The sequence below is a fragment of the Nannobrachium achirus genome, assembly GCF_963921795.1.
Source record: "Nannobrachium achirus genome assembly, chromosome: 1".
Taxonomy (NCBI): Eukaryota; Metazoa; Chordata; class Actinopteri; order Myctophiformes; family Myctophidae; genus Nannobrachium; species Nannobrachium achirus.
The window spans coordinates 79,922,608-79,944,840 of NC_137810.1; the positions used below are offsets into that span (position 1 = coordinate 79,922,608).

The window sequence follows — 22,233 nt, forward strand, 5'->3', positions numbered from 1 at the left end:
TAACTATTCCTCTGCAAAAATAGTGGAAAGATGTCATTCTTCCATGTCTGTAAATATCAACCATACCTGGCATGAACGGCGTTCTCATCAAGAGCCCATGGTTAAGTGAAACGGCAGTGAGCCTCGATGGACAGCTAGGCTAGCCTAATGTGTTGAAAAAGACATATTCATTTCCTTTTTATGTACGTAGACATTGTCCTTTTTAATAAGACGGACACTATTAAATCCTGTTGGTTATTGATTAATCACCAGATTCGAGAGATGTGGGCTACTCGAGGTGAGTGTCCGGTGAGTATCCTTTGATTGGCTGGTGATATGAAGTTAACTAACACAAAGCATTTATAAAAAGACTTATCGGGGCGCGCTGAGAATTGCTGTGTTTGCTCCGTTCTGCTCCTGTGTGCTCTGTGCTGCGAGCCGTGCAAGGCGCACAGCAGAACAGCAGAATTGGAGCGGAGAGTGGGTCGGTGGCACGTACATACCGTAGACGAACTAAGTATGACGACAGAGGCGGCCGCCAGGGGGGGCCAGCGGTGCACTGGCCCCCCCACTCCTTGCCTAGTTAAACCGACAGACCGAATACAACAACACCCCTGGTGGTAAGATAAAGGTGTGGTGACCCACATATACAGTACAGACTGTGAGAGACATTCACCAAGGAGTACTGTGCCTTTAAGGGCTGGGGGGTTAGTTAGTCTTGGGGCTTCCGTTTCCGGGTGATGTGTTGTTGTTGTGCTGCAAGCTTGATGCACACCGTGTATGTACGTGATACAAGTTTATGTGGAGTTAAGTAAACTACCTCGACTGCACCTACGTCTACTGTCTCGCTGTTCCCTAACTCTACACTGGTGACCCCGTGAGTGAATACGACATGTCCGACAACGAAGACAACGTCGCCGGCGTTAACGTTCCCGCAGCGCCCGCACCGAACGTCGGTGCTAACGATATGGCTAACGTTAATGCCAACATCTACGCCGCTATCGTCAAGTTGCCGGACTTTTGGCAGCATAACCCACGGCCGTGGTTTCAACACATTGAAGCCCAGTTCCAGCTCAGAGGAATAACACAGGACGTCACGAAATACTCCCTAACTCTACAAAGGTAACCTCAGGTTTACAACATAATATACTGTACTGTATGTCACTGGGAGTCAGTCTGCTGCTTGCCCTGAAACATCACATGGAGAGGATCATTTTTGTTCCCGACTTTACTCTACAAAACACAGACCTCAGGCTCTATCAGCCAGGATATAGGAACTCTATAGTCTTGTCTCACTGTGCGTGACTGTGAAAGAACCATCTCCCAGCCCAAGGTAAGAAGACTAAGACAGTCAGATCATGCTTTAATAAACACTATTATATTAAGCCCAAAATGGTTCTGCCGCTGTGTAGAACCGAACCGTTTTTAACTTAAAAAAAAGCATAATTTGCCCGCGAATATCCGATTGGCGGCGATATACTACCTGGCACAGGGCGCAATATAGGTCAAAAACCGCCACTGTATGACGACATAATTACTGCACATCCTCTCTCACCCAAAACATACTCAAAATCAAACATACGGAAGTATAAACGGCCCTTAACAGTGACACTGATCTCACAATTATCCACTTGCTCCCTAGTGTCTGTATTCTGGGGCAGAAATAGATATATATTTCATTATAGCCAACAAAACATGAAATTTGTGTTTGGTCGATCATTTCAACGAGGCTTCTTAGCAATCACGTTTATACGCATTGCCCGGTACTGTCACCTTAAGAAATCATCTTAAAAGACAAGTTAAACATTTTTATGTCATTGTGGGAATGTGCGATAAGCCAATAAAATTAATTAATTGACTGTCACTTACTGTATGTCTGTACAATGTACATTCTCTTCCCATCGCTCTCGCAGCCCTCATAAAGCAACTTCTCTGCTCCTATGCTCTGCTCCCACAGGGCTACTGGGCTAGCACTAAAGCGCTAAAGACACAAATTTATATATATATATATATATATATATATATATATGTGTGCATATAAAAATTATATTTCCACCCAAATCTGGTTGTTACTTTGCCATTGTTCATGTGAATATGCTTGTTTATGTTTAATTGTTGAATTGACGGATTCGCTAAAATGGAGAGGGGATGTTGCCTCTCGCCGGGGCTCTAAATGCGGGGGGCTTGCCACATTTTCCCCCACTGCCCATAGCCCCCGCTAGCTGTCCTCACGCTCGTTGAGTCGCCTCGCACGGGGCCACACACACACACACGCACACACACACACACACACACACACACACACACACACACACACACACACACACACACACATACACGCACACACACACACACACACACACACACACACACACACACACACACACACACACACACACACACACACACACACACCATCATCGGCGGTCACTCGGGACGAGTATGACTGTCTTCTTCTCGGGGTCGTCTACTTGTGGGTCCTCAGGTGGGCGTAGAGGCCGATCCGGGATCCACAGATTTTTGTGCACTGTGGGCAGGGGAAAGTGGTGGTGGGTTGTGGTCGTGCTGGAGCCTGTTTTTGTCTTTCCTTACGGAGTTGTCGTTTGGTTTCTGCGACATGGCGGAGTTCCTTTTCGTGATGTGCTGCACCTTCTTGCACCGCTGCCCTCCAGCAGTGCCTGTTCAAGGCTATGTGCTCCCAGTCCTGAGATGTTATCAGGAATTTCTTCAGATTGGTCTTGATGTTGTCCTTGAACCGTTTCTTTTGCCCGCCTGGAGCTCGCGGACCTCTCTCCAGCTGGGAGTATAGCATTTGTTTGGGGAGACGGGTGTCGGACATGCGGATGAGATGGCCTGTCCATCGGAGTTGGTGCTGCATTATTAAGGTGGTGATGCTGGGTATTTTGGCTTCCTCCAGAACGCTGATGTTTGTGCGTCTGTCCTCCCATTTGATCCTGAGTATGGTTCTCAAGGTTCTCTGGTGGTGTTGTTCTAGAGTTCTCAGGTGCCTGCTGTAAGTTGTCCATGATTCTGCCCCATACAGCAAGGTGGGGAGAACCACAGCCTTGTAGAGGGGCTTGGTGTCGACCCGTAGATCTCGGTCTTCAAAGACTCTTTTCCGGAGTCTGGCGTACGCTCCACTGGCACAGCTCAGTCGATGGTTGACCTCAGAGTCAATGTCCGCGCCTTGGAGGAGAGAAGGCTGCCGAGGTAGGGGAAGTGGTCAACATTTACAAGTGCAGTGTTGTCCACATATATGATGGGCGGAGTAGATGGCTGGTTGGGAGGAGGTTGATGTAGCACCTGGGTCTTCTTGATGTTCATGGCCAGACCAAGGACTCTGTATGCCTTAGCAAAGACGTTCAGGATGCCCTGGAGGTCTTCTGCAGAGTGTGCTGCGATGGCGTTATCGTCTGCATACTGGAGTTCCATGATGGTGGTGTTTCTGATCTTGGTTTTGGCTTTGAACCTGTTAAGGTTGAAGAGCCTGCCATCAGTTCTGTACCAGATTGGAATTCCCTGTGGTAGCTCTTTGCCAATGAGGTGGAGTATGGCGGCAATGAAGACAGAGAACAGAGTGGGTGCAATGATGCATCCCTGTTTGACCCCTGTCTCTACAGTGAAAGGCTCAGACAAGGAGCCGCTGTTGTTGAGCACTGTGGCTGTCATTCCGTCATGTAGTAATCTCAGTATTCTGACGTATTTATCCGGGCAGCCATACCTCAGAAGAATGCTCCACAGGGCCTGGCGATCTACCGTATCAAAGGCCTTTGTCAGGTCTATGAAAGCCATGTACAAAGGCTGTTTATGCTCACGGCATTTCTCCTGGAGTTGGCGTGCTATAAAAATCATGTCTGCTGTGCCTCTAGATGGACGGAAACCGCACTGCGATTCTGGGAGAACTTCCTCAGACAGTGGCAGTAAGCGGTTGGCTTCAGTTAGTTCAGGCTCTCAAGGTTTAGTTTCTGTCGGCTCTGCTTCTTTTGCAATCTCCTCTTCCCCTTGAGTCTGATGGACATCGTGGATCGTATCAGGCGATGATCTGTCCAGCAGTCCTCTGAGTCGATCATGGCCTTTTTCACGTCACGCTGATCCCTGGCTCTGACAATGACATAGTCAATAAGATGCCATTGTTTAGAGCGAGGGTGTCTCCACGAAGCCTTGAATTTGTTCTTATGGCGAAAGATGGTGTTGGTGATGGTAAGGTCGTACTGAGCACATTTGCTGAGAAGCAAAACTCTGTTGGAGTTGATGTTTCCGGTTCCTTCCTTTCCAATGGTGCCCTTCCATAGGTGGCGGTCTCGGCCCACTCTGGCATTGAAATCTCCCAAAAGAATGATCTTGTCCTCCTTGGGGATTTTTGACAATACCTCATCCAGACAGGCATAGAAGGTCTCTTTTACTTCCTCATCGGAAACTAGGGTTGGTGCATAGGCACTCAGAACTGTTGCCGTCTGGTTGTTTGCAAGCACCAGACGGAGGGTCATCAGGCGCTCACTGATTCCCACAGGGAGTTCAGAGAGCTGACTGATCAGTTGGTTCTTGATGGCAAACCCAACCCCATGGATCCTAGGCTCATCTGTGGCCTTTCCTTTCCTCCTCCTACGGATTCAATAAGCTCCACGGCTGGTATTGGTAGGCGGGCAGTGGAGGGGGCTACGCTGCGGGCGATGGGACATTTTATTTCAGGGTGTTTTCAAATAGACCACGTGACCTACTGTATCATACTATTATAATTTTGGGGCTGACAGCGGTCCTTTAAATAAAATATAGTAATTGCCATTAGGCCTGTCACGATTTACTAAACCCACGATTCGATTCGAATCACGATTCAAGGTTGACGATTCACGATGTCACGATTTTTTCACGATTTTTTCAACAAATTTATTTTCCAGAGAAATTACCCAAAAAATCCACAATTCTTACAATTCCAGTATTTTTTTTGCTTTTAACAATATTGTTTTCTCTTATGCTCTTTTCAATACAGTAGAACTGTCAAATGACAAAAAACAACAATAACATTTCAGTTCACTTGTCTTCTCTTACAAGGAATCCTGTATGTTTTAGATGTTCTCTTATCCTCTATACAGTAGCAAATAGCAAATGACAGATAGTGTAAACTTATCAATTCTTAAATGTCAAATCCTGTTCTTTTTTTAAACAACACTCTTACACTTTTTTCAATACTGTATCAAAGAATGCATTTTTTTTGTGGTACATATCAAGCCAACTGTACTGTAAGCCAGGCACAAACTAAGGCATAATAACAACTCTTACCCTCTTTTCAAAATCAATAATTCATCAAAGTCAAGACCTAGTGTCTCATTGTGGATAGACTGTTCAAAGTCCCTGACTTTCTAACACACCATTCCACCAGCTTATATATTGAATGTGTCAATTCTTGTTTACCATTCCACCGGCTTATATATTGACTGTGTCAATTCTTGTTTACCATTCCACCGGCTTATATATTGACTGTGTCAATTCTTGTTTTCACTAGAAACGTTGTTTCCACATTGTAACCAGTGGCAGAGACATGCATCTGTACGTAGCATTGTTGTTGTTAGCCCTTAGCACTGATTAGTGCTATGCTCTGTAGCAGCAAAGTAATGACACAGCGCACTCAACTAACTGCTCTCTTTGTCAATCGAAATCGCGGAGCTCTTCTCTGCAGCCCAATGGAGGCACGCTGGCAGCTGTGCGTGGGTGAGCCTTCCTACTGTAGCTGCCGCTGCCTGTGTCTGCCTGACGTTAGCAGAGACGTTGAAGACAGAATGGAGATTAAGTCGAGGGCGACCTCTGGTGGTCGAATCGCGATTCGTTTTTAAAAAAATCGATTTTCACCGTCCCCCAATAAAATCGATTTAAATCGATTTTTTCGTAAATCGTGACAGGCCTAATTGCCATGCATATGTATGTGACTTTGTTATAGTCCGAACGTAAGTACATTATGTCAGGAGATGTAGTCGGCCCTTGGGTGTTTTAATATTTCTAATGTGGCCCCCTTTGAAAAATCTTTGGACACCCCTTCCCTATATAGAGATCTCTCTGTGTGTCTGTCTGCCTGTGTCCCTTTTATGCCCATATGTGGAGATCTCTATATATGTCAGTCCTTGCCCCTTTCATGCCCATATATGGAGATCAGTGTAATGGCTTATATGATCGCCAGTTGTGGAAAATCGTTGTGCAGTGGCAAACGCCTGTGGAGAATGTGTGGAGAGTGTGGGAAGTGGCAGGGGTTGCCATGGCAGTCAATTGGCTGATTTGGGCCACAACCAGAGCCTTGTCTGGTGGTTATGGACACCAGCTTATCCGACTGACCCGACATCGGACACTAGCGGCGTTTCCATAAAGCCTCTTAATGCGCATTAAGCCTTTTTCACTTAATTTCTTTTTATGGAAACACTTCAAAATTCTAATAAACTTTCATTATCCGCAAAAACATTTATCCGCTTGGAGGAGGTGGATTTTGAGGCTTTATCGAATAAACTAAATGTGCATTTGTGAATGGAAACGGGTCAGACAATAAATGCGAATAGATTATGACGTTCTGGGTCCATATCGTCCTCCAACTTAACGCTTTCCCCTGCCGCTAACGTCCATTGTATAGCGTTAGCCCACAAAACAAACCGGTTGTTGTTTCTTACACACGGAGTGACACGGACCGTGTGTAAATTCCTCCCGTTTTCACCTCCCGGAGTCAAGCCATCCGCGGCTAACCCTTCATCATCACACAGTGTTGCGTGCCAAAAGTGGACGATCTACAAGCTCAGTCAGACGTGCAGTGCTCACGTCTCGGTTCGGTCTGAAAAAATCAGCCCGATTAACTCATGTGACCATCGCTAATTCAAATGACACCCACAAATGGAAACAGGCTAAATTCGCTTTGTCTTAATGCGAATAAGCTTATGGAAACATGGCTACTGACTGCACTCTGAGATTCTATTTCCACCAGCCACCAGAAAGGGTTAGCCAATCAGGGCTGTAGGCTTAGGGCACTGGTGGGTGGTGACCTGGTTCAGAACCATTCAGCCAATCAGGCGAGTCTGTGTTTATACAAACACATCCCCCCTCCACTCTATTACAGACATCAAACAGGTCGTAGTCTTTGATGATTTCATTGATAAGAGAGATCACTAACGAGCTATTGACACTTGTATGGCTCAATCAATTACCACAGTTCACAACCCCTTTCAAGTTCAAAGGGAGCAATTAACAACTTGGGAGCCAAACTCGTTCAGTGACGAGTTAAGGCCACTAGGTGTCACCAAGCCAAAAGGAGTTATCTCGTTGAGAGACGAGGCAACATAGGGTTAACTGTACGTGCCTGCAGCCTGCCCTCTGAATGACCCGAGTCCATTACGTCACCCCGTAGCAGGGAGAGAGAGAGGGGGAGAGGAAATAGCGGAGCCTGCTTACATTCCTTTCCATTCTACTTTGAAACATAAGAAGGGCTTTATCTCTGAATGAGGTAAAAAGAACGCCAGGGAAGCAGAGATCTGATTGTTTTCACGGCGACACTATAACGCGATGGTCGGCTCCCGTTTGGATTATAGTTTCGCGAGCTTTTGTAAACAAAGGGATTATCTTCCTCAATCGTCAGTGGACACCCCCGTGCACACGCACGAAGCTTCCCAGGCTCTTCAAAATAAAGCGTGAGTGAACGGCGGCAGCAGCAACAGCTAGAAATGTTAGAAACCTGAGCAGCCCATGTGTTAAGAGCATGTCACCTTGACAATATTTTTTTAAAACCACCCCTTGGAAATTAAAATTCTGCTTGTGAGTCCAGACTAATATCCGACACGCAGTGAGGAATTAGTATGAGCAACGCCAGGCTAGTCCGAAACCGGAAGTAGGGGGTGCAAAAAAAAAAAAAAAAAAAAAAACGTGTTTGGCCAAGGGTTCATAAGGCCAAAGCTCGGGAAACTGGTGTTTGGCACCAAGTGTGATAACAGAACACAGAGCCCTGTTGGACTCCGGTCAACCATATAGGGTGAAAGTGGTTAAAACCTGGAGGTCTGATGGCCAGAGTTCTTCTGTACTGGGGACATGTCTCCATTCCGACATGTCGCCACTCCGACAGTGACTTCTTATTGTTGGAGTGGCAACACTTCCATAGAGGTTAACTCTTTCAAAGCCACAGAGGTAGATTGACGAGAATTATTAATTAGGCAACCAAGCCACAGACGAAGGTTGACGAGAATAGGCTATTTTTGTTATAAAACAACTCAAAATACATTATTGTTGCTGATTTAACAAACAAGGGTTTCATACCAAACACTTTGCCTCCCTCCAGTGGCAGATCATGAGACTGAACGAAAACGAGGAAGTGCACAGCCCATCTGTGTCTGCATTGTTGTGACTCTAGGTTAGAATGCATTATACATAAAAACACACTTTCCTCCTCAACCGTAAGTCGGATTTTCATTCCAAAAAAAGATCTGAGCAGCTGGTGGCAACCCGGTTCCGCGGGCACCCAACGCGCCTGACGCGACGACGCGACGGTTTTTGCTCATTTTGTTATCATGGTTGTATGAGTGTAACTATGGTGGAATTTAGCGTCACCCAGGGTACTGAAAAGAATGGACAGAACGGATAGATGTGTAAACAGTGTTTTCTTGTGGTTGTAAAAAAACACTGAAATGGGCTGGCATTGATTGTGTTAAGAGATAGGGTTAGTGTCGTAAAGGAGATATGTCGGAATGGAGATATTTTCCTTCTTCTTTTCCCCCTTGGGATCTATCTATCTATCTATCTATCTATCTATCTATCTATCTATCTATCATTAGAATTTTGACCTGATTCTATACGTGTCTTTTGAATCCTTCTAAGATTAACTGGAGCTCAGTTAGTCTGTTCTTGAGAGACTATAGTATGTCAGTGGTGCTCAAACCTTTTCATGTGAAGGACCCCCAAACTGATATTTATTTGGCCACGGACCCCCATCTCAAAATATTTAGTTCCAGGGACCCCCCAGAAGCAAAATCTGAGTTACAAACGTTCGCTTTGAAAATACATAATTATATTCAAAGATTTGCACACATTTTCACGACTTTTTCCAAAAATAGCAGATCTACAAGCCCGCACTGTGAGCTTGTATATCTGCTATTTTTCACAGGTTAGAGCATTCAATAATTCTAGGCCTAAATGGGTTAAAGTCAAAGTCTAGGTCTAGGAACACATGCAGGCTACTGTGTCATCAGCATAGATTTGAGTTACCTGTCCTCTTCTGTACAGGGTACTGTGTCATCAGCATAGATTTGACTTAGCGTGACCTCCTTCTGTCCAGGTGATAGAGTTTGACGACGGCTCGGGATCAGTGCTCCGCATCCAGCCCCTGAGGACACACCGCGACGAAGCCATCTACGAATGCACGGCCGCCAACAGCGCGGGAGAGATCAACACCAGTGCCAAACTCACCGTTCTGGAAGGTAAGGTGCCGGCTACATGAAGCTGGATATTTCTGAATCTAGACATTTTTTGGTACTGTTGGGGCTTGCAGCCACACGAAGCTGGATATTTCGGCCGCGAAACTGGATATTTTTGAATCCGGATAAATAAGTGGAGAGATTGAAAAATATCCGATTCACTGGATCCGTGTAGACGGGGAACCCGGATATCTCTGAAGACTTTACTGTGTGTGTGCTTGTTAGACCTTTGTCGTGTGGACCTAGATATTTTTTCTATGTGGATATCTGAAAAACCAGGATATATGAATTATCCAGCTCTGTGTGGATCTAGATATGTTTCTATGTGGATATCTGAAAAACCGGGATATATGAAAAATCCAGCTCTGTGTAGCCATGGACTAAGACGTCGCTCTTCTTTAATTGTCTTGCGACGATAGCTTGTATGATCCGTTGCATTGGTTTTCTACCTCAGGGGTTTTCAAAGTGGGTGACGGGGGAACCCTGGGGTGCCGCGACGGCAGTCCAGGGGTGCCGCGAGATCATTTGATAATATTTGGGAATTTATTTGGACACTTGAAAAAAATATTTAGAATCATTTTAAACATGAAGTACAAAGTTGTTTTCAGTCAGTTCTAACCAAAATGGCTATTATCTCAACGTTTTCCTCGCAACATAATCACTAAAGTATCGCCACTGTCGGGCAGAAACCTTGTATCTCCAAGTTTCAAATGTGTACGTCTTTTGGTAAAGCAAAGCCTTGCTTCATCGTACAAGACTGTTGCACAAATCTAGAGAAAACAGCCGATCTACAAGCACACAGTGTGCTTGTAGATCGGCTACAAAACGAACGGTTTTGAACATACAAGGTTTCCACTCGACAACGACGATATGCTATAAATATAAGGTGCTGGGAGTGAAAATTATAATGTAGGGGTGCCTCGGATTAAATGAAATGTTTATGGGGTGCGCTGAGACAAGAAAGTTTGGGAACCCCTGCTCTACATCATCAAAGTTGCCCATCCCTGCTTTGAACATTATGTTATGCTTTAACTATAACAAAAAAATCGTGACAATTTGAGCAAGACTATAATGAATATATTGACCCGACTCTAAATGCTATTGATATGATATGATATGATATGATATGATATGATATAGTACTTTATTGTCAGTTCACACTGAAATTTGTCTTACGACACAGCAGTCATGTATTCAAAACATATATACAAACATTTGTAACACATCAAGGCATACGTGACACGCTGAGTCGCGGTGCAGCCCCTGTACCAGCGCACTATTATCAATAGCTAAAGTGTAAAATTATTCCAGGTCTTAATGGGTTAATAAATCCACAAGACATAACAAGGACTTCCAAGTGGAACTCTGAGCTCGAAGGAGCAAAGTGGCAGTTAGTTGTTTGCTTCTTGCTTGTCGGCAGGGGCGTCACAAGGGCGGGAAAGTGGGACTGAATTACTAGGGCCCAAGGTGGAGAGACCTTAATTATTTTATACTTTAGCTATTGAAAAATAGCAGATATACAAGCTCACAGCACGGCACCGAGTGCCGCGCTGCGAGCCTGTAGATCTGCTATTTTTGAAGAGCCGTGGAAATGTGTGCAAATCTTTGAATCCTTCGTATTTTTAAGCAAACATTTGTAACTCAAAATTTGCTTCTGGGGGGTCCCTGGAACTAAATATTTTGAGGCGGGGGTCCGTGGCCAAATACATATCATTTTGGGGGTCCTTCACATGAAAAAGGTTTGAGCACCACGTCCACTGACATAGAAACATAGTTTTTTTTCAAAAATCCTTAGAAGGATTTGAAATATTCAAAGACTTGCACACAAATAGCAGATCTACAAGCTTGTATATGTGACCAGTGCTGGTGGAAAGGTCTATAACTCAGCGATTTTCAAACAGTAGAAAAGTGAGAAAATGAAGTCAATTTCGTTTTTTTGTATTTTTTTTTTCTCCATATCACACAGTTCGAATTTAGAACAAGGGTATCATGTCAAAAGATAGTTGTTTTAAGGTAATACAATGGCTACTTTTATTTGTTAAACTAGGCTAAGGAGTTATCCGTGTTTTTTGGGGGAGGAGAGATTGCGCTCTGAGAACTCATTGTCTCGAATTACACGCTTTGAGCACTGCCCCATACAGCGTGTAAACACGATTTATTTTTTGATTTATACATCGTGATCTGACTCTGAGTCGCTCTCGGGCACACAAAGAGCACAAAATAATAGTGTAATAATAATTATAATAATAATAGTTTAATAATGCGTTCCCAGTCTAAATGGGTTAAAGCCCCTCCATGAAGAACATTCATGGGGGGCCCGCGGTGAATCCTTGTACCCATGCAGGGCCCAGAATTTGGTGCGACGCCCCTGCTTGTTGGACAAGCTGATAAAACGGGCTGACATCTCTATGTGACAGTGTTTATTGAACGGGAACGCGTTAGAGTTGATTTTGCAGGTGTGTTTTGGAACTAAGGAGGGAGAATGATTGATGGAGCCTCAAGGGCAATTATCCAATCAGGCACTCAAACTGATGGACAAGACAAACAACCTTGTGCTAAAAGTGTTGTTCTGCTAGACTTTGTCAACTCACCCCGGTAACGAAATGTCTCCGTTGTGCGACGGCAGTAAAACAGTATAGCTCGGGGTTCTGGCGTCAAACAACAATGCCATTATGTTTTAATTAAGCAATATTCCATGAAAGAGGGTGTTCTTTACTGTTATTGCCATGACAGTGTTAGGAGTTAGGATTGAGGTGGAACACTCCATTCTCCAAATCAGGTGCGATTGGAGTAGCCAGGGACCCAATCACCAAAATGTGAGAGACCTGTGATTTTCTGCTGTACTTTTTATTTCTGTTTTATCTATTAGTTTGGTCAATAAGGTCCACAGAATGAGAGGCCTGCTCTGCTGGAAACATCGCGAAAAAATGTTATGGCCATGTGTACATTCACTGTCCCATTGACTCCACTAGAAATATAAAAAAAAAAAAAAAAAAAAAAAAAAAAGTCTGGTTTAATTAGCATGTGAGGGGTCAAACTAAGGGTTCTCCATGATTCTGAATCCATTGCAAGCATTTGTTTTGCATGAAAAACATTCGGCCCCCCAAAACTGTGAAAAGTAATGAGTCATCACTTTTTTTTATATGTATATATTTTTTATTATAGTGTCCTGCATCATAAAATGCCCAGCCCGCACGGGCTTACAAGACACTCACAAAATTGTCATACACCAAGATACAACACAAACAAAATAGATAAACACTCATGGATACATTGTCCTCCAACGCAACTGCCATGCCTTCTCCATGAACTTTCCTAAAACAAAAACTTCACTGGTGAAAGGCCAACTTAGCACACACCATTCAGACATCCAAAACAAATCTTGATTCTTATCCTGGATACTTTTTTTTTTACCCATTCAGAACGGGTACACATTACTGTGTATTATTATTTTATGGTTTAACTATTGAAACATAGCAGATATACAAGCTCACAGCGCCGCGCTGCGAGGTTGTAGATCTACTATTTGTAAAAAGTTGTGAAAATTTGAATTTTGACCCGATTCTATAAGTGTCTTTTGAATCCTTCTAAGGTTTTTTGAAAAACCTATGTTTTTATGTCAGCAATCTGGCTAGCCATCGTCAAAGAAAAGGTCCTTTTCACTTAAATGGAGCTCAGTTAGTCTGTTCTTGAGAGACTACTATGTCAGTGGCGCTCAAACCTTTTCATGTGAAGGAGCCCCAAAATGATATGTATTTGGCCACGGACCCCCATCTCAAAATATTTAGTTCCAGGGACTCTCCAGAAGCAAAATTTTAGTTACAAACGTTTGCCTAAAAATCCAAAGATTTTCACAAATTTTCACAACTTTTCAAAAATAGCAGATCTACAAGCTTGCAGCACGGCACTCGGTGCCGTGCTGTGAGCTTGTATATCTGCTATTTTTCAGTAGTTAAAGCATTCAATAATCCTAGGCCTAAATGGGTTAAATATGACTACATTTACATCTAGGTAAGTAAATGTACTTTACTCTCAACCACTAGGACAACACTTTTCAGTTGTGAGATTGTCTTGTTGTTGCTTTAGTTCCTGCGCTCACACACACGCACGCACGCACGCACGCCGCACGCTCGCACGCACACACGTGCACGCACGCACGCATGCACGCACACACGTGCACACACACCCACACAGCCCCCTAAACATTGTCAGAAAGATGGACGGCGGTAAGAGATCTGCACTCTTGGTGAACACGTCGTTCTAGCTAGTGGGTTTGGGCAGCGCTGAAGCCCTGTGCCGATACGTGCGGCTTGAAAAGCCGGTCTCCCTCTAGTGATTTTAATCAAAATAAACTCCCTGCCTGCCTGCCTGCCTGCCTGCCTGGCTGGCTGGCTGCCACCCTGCAAAGAATCCTAATGTTCTTGTTGATATCAACCGTGTTCCGGGTGGGGGAAGGAAACCTAGTGTGTCCTAGTATTACTTTTTTCAGGGAATGTGGGGACAAAAAGGAAGGAATAGGAATATGGATCCAATTTTGTCATCATTTAAGGCTCGGACACACTGTGAGATATTTAAGTGGATGGCGATTATTGGATTGTTAGAGTATTTCACACTACACAAGTGCCTTTTTTCCCATTTTTTCACCCAGTGCCAAGCTGTAATCCTGGGTTCTGCCCTTCCCTCTGCCACGCCTGGGGACTACCTGGCTAGCCAGGGGGGAGGCATTATAGAACCCAGGACTACTGCATGTTTTTGTGAGGATACCTACCCTAGGAGACACAGGGAGAACATGCAAACTCCACACAGAATGGTCCTTTCGCCAACCCCACCTAAGGTGTGGGCGCTGATGACGCGGAGGAGGAAACACGCCCCCAGCGTCCACAGCGCCCGTTCGGACCCAGGACCTTCTAGCTGCGAGGCTACAGCGCTACCCACTGCGCCACCGTGCCCTTGTGCCACGAGTGCCTTTTTGGTGGTTTTCACACGACCGATTTATCAAGGGATCACGATCACACAATGCCTGAGATATATTGACCAGGATGCGATCCCCGATACATAGCCAATTACATTTGTTTTTATTCTAATTGTGCACGAGAGCGATCAGGGCGGTAATGATTTTCCATCTCTCACCGCACGCATGCACACTCGCACGCGTGTGCGCGCACACACACACACACACACACACACACACACACACACACACACACACACACACACACACACACACACACACACACACACACACACACACACACACATTTAAGTGAGATGTGTTGGTTTTATATTGCTATGAAACAGGGTCTATATTATTATGAAACAGACTATTTTTAACAGCAATATTACTACCAATAAGACACCTGAATGTACACTTGGAATAAAGGTCTATAGCCAATATATCCATCTATCCATCCAGACAGACAAACTTTCTGTATGTGAGCACAGCTGTCCTGTGCTCTCATAATAACCCAGGAAATGTTTATTGCTCTGAAAACCCAGAAATGTAACCCAACAGAAGCAACACAGAAATTGGGTTATAGAAATAACCCACACGTTTTTAGTGTGTGTGTGTGTGTGTGTGTGTGTGTGTGTGTGTGTGTGTGTGTGTGTGTGTGTGTGTGTGTGTGTGTGCGTGCGTGCGTGCGTGCGTGTGTGTGTGGCCCGTTTAATCAATCAACTAAAACAGCAAGTTTACAAGCTCAGCGTTTGTTCTGTGTTTGCTGTACTATCATAGAGATGCCCAGTCTGTGCGCTGCTCATCAAAGAAAGGGCACATCAGAGAGAAATTACATTAATTTGGTGTCGGACCTTGTCGTGCTTTAGGAGGACCGGGCTGTGGACTTTTTGCCCTGTGCAAGGCTCTAATGAGTGAGATCCATTCCGGAATTACCATAATTAAAGTGAAACTTGATTTGACTATTTTCTTATTTTTTAAATCGAACAAAAGCAAAAATCGGATTTAGATTATGAATCGATTTATCAAACAGCCCTAGTATTCATGTATTTAAAATCACGCCATGATTTTTGTACCTGTTAACGTGGACGCATGTGTGTCCGTCGTGCACAATGGACACACAAAAGACTGCATCTTAATCTGAGCTATCGTTCCCGCCTTAGCTGCAGCTTTGTACGTTTTTCTTCTTTTTTTAAATACTTTTCATTCACACACAGACATTCGGTAAATTAATAGTTAGATGACGAATACAAACAGCAGATCTACAGCAGATCTACAAGCACACAACGCCTCGCGGCGCGAGGCGTTGTGTGCTTGTAGATCGGCTGTTTTCACTAGTTTAACTCATTTTTAAAATGATAAATACAAAACAAACGGTTTTGAGCATACAAGGTTTCCACCCCGACAACGACGATATATTTCTATCAATCCCATGTGAATCGTATGATTATTATTATTTTTTTTTTGCGATCACGTGATCCAAAGTAAAAAATGAAGATGAATACTATGGGAGCTTGCCACACTGGGCCTTATGAATAAATACAACTCTCTACGAATGGCAGGAAAAAGCCAGCCCAGTTTTTCATATAAAAAAAGCCATCGCCGGTAAATGAAACGACTGTGGTAAACTGCTTTGCGAGGCTTCAATGTGGAACGTTTTTTTTATTTTTATTCATGCATTGATTTAAAACCATACGTTGTGCATTGTGAGCTTGCAGATCTGCTATTCTCTGACACGTATATGAATGTGGTTGTAGTTTAAAAACTACTCTTTGAGTAAAAAGTAAAAGTACTTTCTTTCACTTGGAATTGTAGGAGTTGGCATTACATTAGTCTGTTCCATTGTGAAAATAGCAGATCTACATGCTCACAATGCCACCGGGGCGTTGTGAGCATGTAGATCTGCTATTTTCACAATGTTGGCCTCTATTATTTGACAATTTGGCCTATTTTTGACCAGAGGTACTAAAAAGGTGAAAAAAACCTGAATTTACTTTACTTATTTACTGAATTTAAACTACTCTTGCTCATTGTCCAAATATAAAGTAACGAGTAAAAGTATTTACTTTTTAAATTACTCAAAAGTACAGATCCTCAAAATAAACTACTCTTGAAATGTAAATACTTGTAAATGCTACTGACGCGCGCACACACACACACACACACACACACACACACACACACACACACACACACACACACACACACACACACACACACACACACACACACACACACACACACACACACACACACACACACACACACACACACACACACACACACACACACACACACACACACACACAGCACAGACAGACACGTGCACACACTGCTATTCTCCAGTGGTGTTGAGGACATAGCAGTGCACGTATACACATGCGCGAGCTCAAGCTGCAGTAACCTCAGCTGAACTGGGCACAGAACAGGTAGGGAGGGACAGGGGCGTCACAAGGGGTAGGAAAGTGGGACTGAGTTACTGGGGCCCAAGGTGGAGGGGCCCTAGTAACTATATCTATTGGAAAAATAGCAAATAAGCTCACAGCGCGGCACCGAGTGCCGCGCTGTGAGCTTGTAGATCTGCTATTTTTGAAAAAGTCGTGAAAATTTGTGCAAATCTTTGAATATATGTATTTTTTAAGCGAACATTTGTAACTCAAATTTTGCTTCTGGGGGGTCCCTGGAACTCAATATTTTGAGATGGGGTTCCGTCACCCCGTGGCCAAATACATACCATTTAGGGGGTCCTTCACATGAGAAGGTTTGAGTCCCACTGACATAGAAACAAAGGTTTTTCAAAAAAAAAAAAAAAAAACTCAGAAGGATTTGAAATATTCAAAGATTTTCATGATTTATCAAAAATAGCAGATCTACAAGCTCGCAGCGCGGTGTGAGCTTGTATGTCTGCAATTTTTCAATAGTTAAAGCACAGGGGCCCCGCAGTGAATCCTTGTACCAACTACCAAGGGCCCAGAATTTGGTGTGACGCCCCTGGGGAGGGAACGCAGCATGTCTTCTCTGTTCAGCACAGATCAGCGTAATGCTCAACACCGCCCCCTGAGGGTTCCGCTAGGGAACTGCTCGTCTCAACGCCAACACAGCCCTCCTACGTGAAGAGAAAGCGCATGTCGCCAAACCCTGTATGTCCAAAACCTGCCTTTATAATAAATAGTTGCAACCGTCAGGTCGCAGTTACTATCAAAACCTCCACCGGCTGTCTGTCTGTCAGTCTGTCACACGTCACACTTTTTCCCTACTCATATCTCCGCCACCGTTGCCCCGATCCATGCCAAACTTTGCACACACACACGCCTTGGCTGCCAAACCACAACCTCCACCCGTCATTTCTCACATGGCCCTCTTCTAGCACCACCATGAGGCCGAGCCTTGCAAAACACATTTTTGGACACTGCTCCTACAGATTTTGCCCTAAAATCACACAGTATCTAAGTCATGTCATCAATATGGATCTGTCTCATTTCCCATAATTCACTCCGGGTCGTCGGTCAATAGGAAACTCAGTAGGAGACTGCCATCAAATTATAGGTTTAGGAATGCGAAGTCTTGTAAATCAGGGGTGTTATGTTCCTGGTCTAGGGTTTACATGGAACATAACAAAAACTGGGGGAGACGCAGTCAAAACAAAGTTTAAACAATTTATTTAAATAATCAAAGTTAAGAAAACATACCAAAATGAGGAGTGAGGTGTGGAAGTCAGTCAAGTCAGTAGTGAAGTGCATGTATGGATGAGTGAGAGATGTAGTGTGTGAGTGTTGCATGTGCTAACAGAAATAACAAATAAGGGGAATGGTGGGAGAGGAGCTGGAGTGAGGAGAGCTGGGAGAGGACTGGGGAAGCAGGCTTTTATAGGTGTGGACCGGGCCCAGGTGCACACCAATCAGTCTTAACGATGCTGCTCCCCAGTCCTATGGGAAGGAAAACAACAAATGAATACAAAGCAAATAACTATAACCAAGGAGTGACCAATATATCAAACCCTACGGCCTACAGGCCTACATATATCCTCCTAATGAGGGAACCGTCACACCCCCCCCCATAAAGACGGGGTCCCAAGGGGATCACCGGACACCCTGTTACTTTGAATATTGTACTTTAAATGTTGTATACATACTACCTGTACTATTTATCCCCTATATCCACTTTTAACTCCACCCCGCCACACCATCCTGCCCACCACCTCAGCAGCCTTTGTACACAGGAGCACTTTTAAGAGATGACAAACATGATGGCCTAAAATGGAGAAAACCCAGGAGACATCTTAGGGTAAAAGAATAACACAGGTCATGCAAACATTTTTGGGTCTCCAAACTCTAGAATTAGAGGTGCTATATAACCCCATTTAAATCTTTAACATGACACTGGTAAGTAGTAATAATAACGTATAAAAAACAGAATCCCAAATGAACACCAGCACTGTATTACCAAACCCAACCACTTGCTCCTCCAATGGCTAACCCCCCCTGCAGGCCATCACCCCAGCAACTGATCAATGAAGACCTTGGGATGATGACAGGACAAAAGAAGGACCCACTGAGCCTAAATGGAGAATCTGGAGAGTGGAAAATAACTGGGTTTAGTGACAATATTTCTTGAGCAAATTTACATTGCACAGTTGGGTGGAATTCTGACGATTGGGTGTTGAGATCATGTAACTTTGCTCTGAGACCTTTTTCACCACCTTGTGTGGACCAGAAAACTTTGAAATTCTATGAAATGGTGAAGTGACCAATGGAAGTAAAGCCAGGACCTGGTCTCCTGGACTAAAGACCCGGCACTCAGCTTTAACGCCAGACACCGGTTTTATCTTATCCTGAACTAATGCCAACTTTTCTTTAGGCTTGTCAGTTTTGATACTTTGAAACTTCTCAGATACTTTGACCTTTGGACCGTCACGGTCACTTTTATTCGCTTCCCCCGTCACCAGGGGAACGGATGTCACCATTGCCGGTGGTGGACCCTCTGCCCACACCCGAGCACCAACCAGGTCGTTACCCAGGATGACCGTCACCCCTGGAACCGGCAGTGCTGGGCGCACAGCAAGCTTTGCTTCTCCCTGGAACAATTCACATTTAAGCATCACTTTATGCAAGGGAACCAACAGTATGTTCATGTCTATGCCCCGGATATGCACTTTGTCACCAGTGTCAGAAACATTAGTCAAAGGAAGAACACCAGCCTGAATAAATGAGTCAAAAGCCCCTGTGTCTCTCAGAATAGTTACGGGCACTTCTTCCCCACCTTGCACCAAAGAGACAGAACCCTTCATGATAAATGGACGGTAAGAATCTACTGCTGCAACTACTGCATCTTTATTTTGACCGAAATGTGGTGTAACACAAGTGGACACCGGATGAACTGGAGCGGACATGCCAGCCCCTTTTGGTTGCCGATCACCTGCATTAAAATTGTCAGTCTTTGGGTAACCGTTCAACTTAAAACAATCTGATCTCCAGTGGCCCCTCCTATGACAATGATTGCAGACCTTTTCCGACTCACGCACATTACCACTGCTGTTACTTTTAGCTTCGACAGGATGAGGTTTATCATATCGGCCATGTGACTCATTGGCAGCATGATTGCCACCTCCCGCATTAAACTCTTCACGGTGCGTCAGGACAAAATCATCAGCGAGCGCTGCCGCGTCTGCAGCAGTGCGCGCTTTCTGCTCATTAATATACGTCGCCACTCGAGCAGGAACAGAATTTTTAAACTGCTCCAAAATCATCAAGTCACACAACTCTTCAAGCTCTGTTACCTCCGAGGCGTTGCACCAGCGGTTAAAAGACGTAGTTAAATCACGTGCAAATTCCAAATGACACTGCTTGTCATGTTTCTTAGAAAACCTGAACCGCTGGCGGTATGCCTCGGGGACGAGCTCGTAGGCTTTAAGCACCGTTGCTTTAACACGGGAATATTTTTGACTGTCAGCCACACTCATTGCCGAAAAAACCTCTTGCGCCCTGCCGGTTAAGACGCACTGTAACAGCAGTGTGCGCGCCGAATCAGGCCATTTACGCAGGTCAGCCACCCGCTCAAACATTACAAAAAATGTCTCTGGATCCCGTTCTGAAAACTTGGGCACCAGACGGAGATTTCCATTTATGTCAAACGACCCCTCGGACTGATCTGCAGGTCTAGGAGATACTTGTGCAGCAGGTTCCATCTTACCATCCCTTATCAAATCTAACTTGTTCTGCTCAACCTGTATTTTAGCTTGTTCAGTATCATGTTTCATTTTTTCAATTGCATACTGAGTTTCTAGTCTCACTCTTTCTTGAGCACACTGTGTGTCTAGCCTCACCTTTTCCTGATCTGCTTGTAATTTAGCTTGCAACAAAATTAACTATTTTTGTTGTTCGAAATTCAAACCTGGTGACACTACAGGCATCACAAACGGCGGCGCCACCGCTGTGACCACTGACTTTGTTGGAGTAGACAGTAGTCCCTCATGAACAGGAACATCTTTCTCAAATAAATTCTCTCTCAACACTTGAAATAAAGTCTCCTTTAATCTCTTGTCAACTGGCCCAATTTCAATGTTATAGTTTTCTGCTATTTTAAGTAATTGGTCTTTGGTGCACTGACTTAACAGTTCCTCAGAAGGAGAATCTACAAATTCATCTACTGTAACCATCCTGGCTCACGTGCGCTTTAACAGATTCCCCCGCTGGCAAACAAAACAAAATACAAGTGCCCCACTATTTAAACCACCCCGCTAACTCCACCCGACTGGATGTGCTGGTTAACGGTGGGTATTTATGCACATGAAGGCCACCGCAAAGGCCTAGCTTAACCCAGGGGTAGGAAAGGCAACCACTAGCTGGCGACCTGCGTACACCACCTGGCTGCGCTCCCGAGACGGGGTACGCACACACCGGTACGCACCCGCAATCTCCAGCCGCCCCGTGCACCTAAACCACCCGGGCCTAAACGACTTGCATTATTTTAACCCCAGTAGCTGAAAAATAAAAAACGCACCTCACAGGGACACTTGTATGAAAAATGAATTAAAACCAGCCAGGAAACTCTTTAACTTTCACTTTAGCAGCACAATAAACCAGGAAAAACCTCCCCACCAAACTTAACCAAATACTTAATGCAACTTAACCAATGAAACTCAAATTAAATTCAACCCAAAAAGTTAACTGCATCTCCCCAAACTTAAAGTCCAGACCAAAAAGCATAGCAGCGCTTTCTGTACTCACCAGACTGTTGATCAAACAGGACAAAGGAACCCCCGGAATGATTCCCAATTGAAGACACTGCTTTCACAAAACCACAGCGCCAACGAGCCATTAACCAACGCCCAAATTAGCCAATTGACTCTACTATTGCAGAATTTAGCCAATTGACTCTACTATTGCGGCGCAGCACTACCAAACAAATGCAGAAGGGAGAATCACTTGATTCTCCAAACTCACTGCATAAAAAGTCAAAAATTACCGGCGAGAGCCCCCACTTGTTATGTTCCTGGTCTAGGGTTTACATGGAACATAACAAAAACTGGGGGAGACGCAGTCAAAACAAAGTTTAAACAATTTATTTAAATAATCAAAGTTAAGAAAACATACCAAAATGAGGAGTGAGGTGTGGAAGTCAGTCAAGTCAGTAGTGAAGTGCATGTATGGATGAGTGAGAGATGTAATGTGTGAGTGTTGCATGTGCTAACAGAAATAACAAATAAGGGGAATGGTGGGAGAGGAGCTGGAGTGAGGAGAGCTGGGAGAGGACTGGGGAAGCAGGCTTTTATAGGTGTGGACCGGGCCCAGGTGCACACCAATCAGTCTTAACGATGCTGCTCCCCAGTCCTATGGGAAGGAAAACAACAAATGAATACAAAGCAAATAACTATAA

General features: G+C 44.4%; 1 protein-coding gene across 1 annotated transcript in view; it reads left to right on the plus strand.

Moving 5' to 3' along the window:
- Positions 1-22,233, plus strand: part of ptprfa (protein tyrosine phosphatase receptor type Fa) — a gene marked incomplete at its 5' end in the record, with an annotated part of 370,668 nt that overhangs the window by 16,057 nt on the left and 332,378 nt on the right. The window contains one exon of the mRNA XM_080720119.1: positions 9,269-9,410. Within this exon, the coding sequence (XP_080576245.1) occupies positions 9,269-9,410 (142 nt within the window). The remainder of the gene's footprint in view (positions 1-9,268; positions 9,411-22,233) is intronic.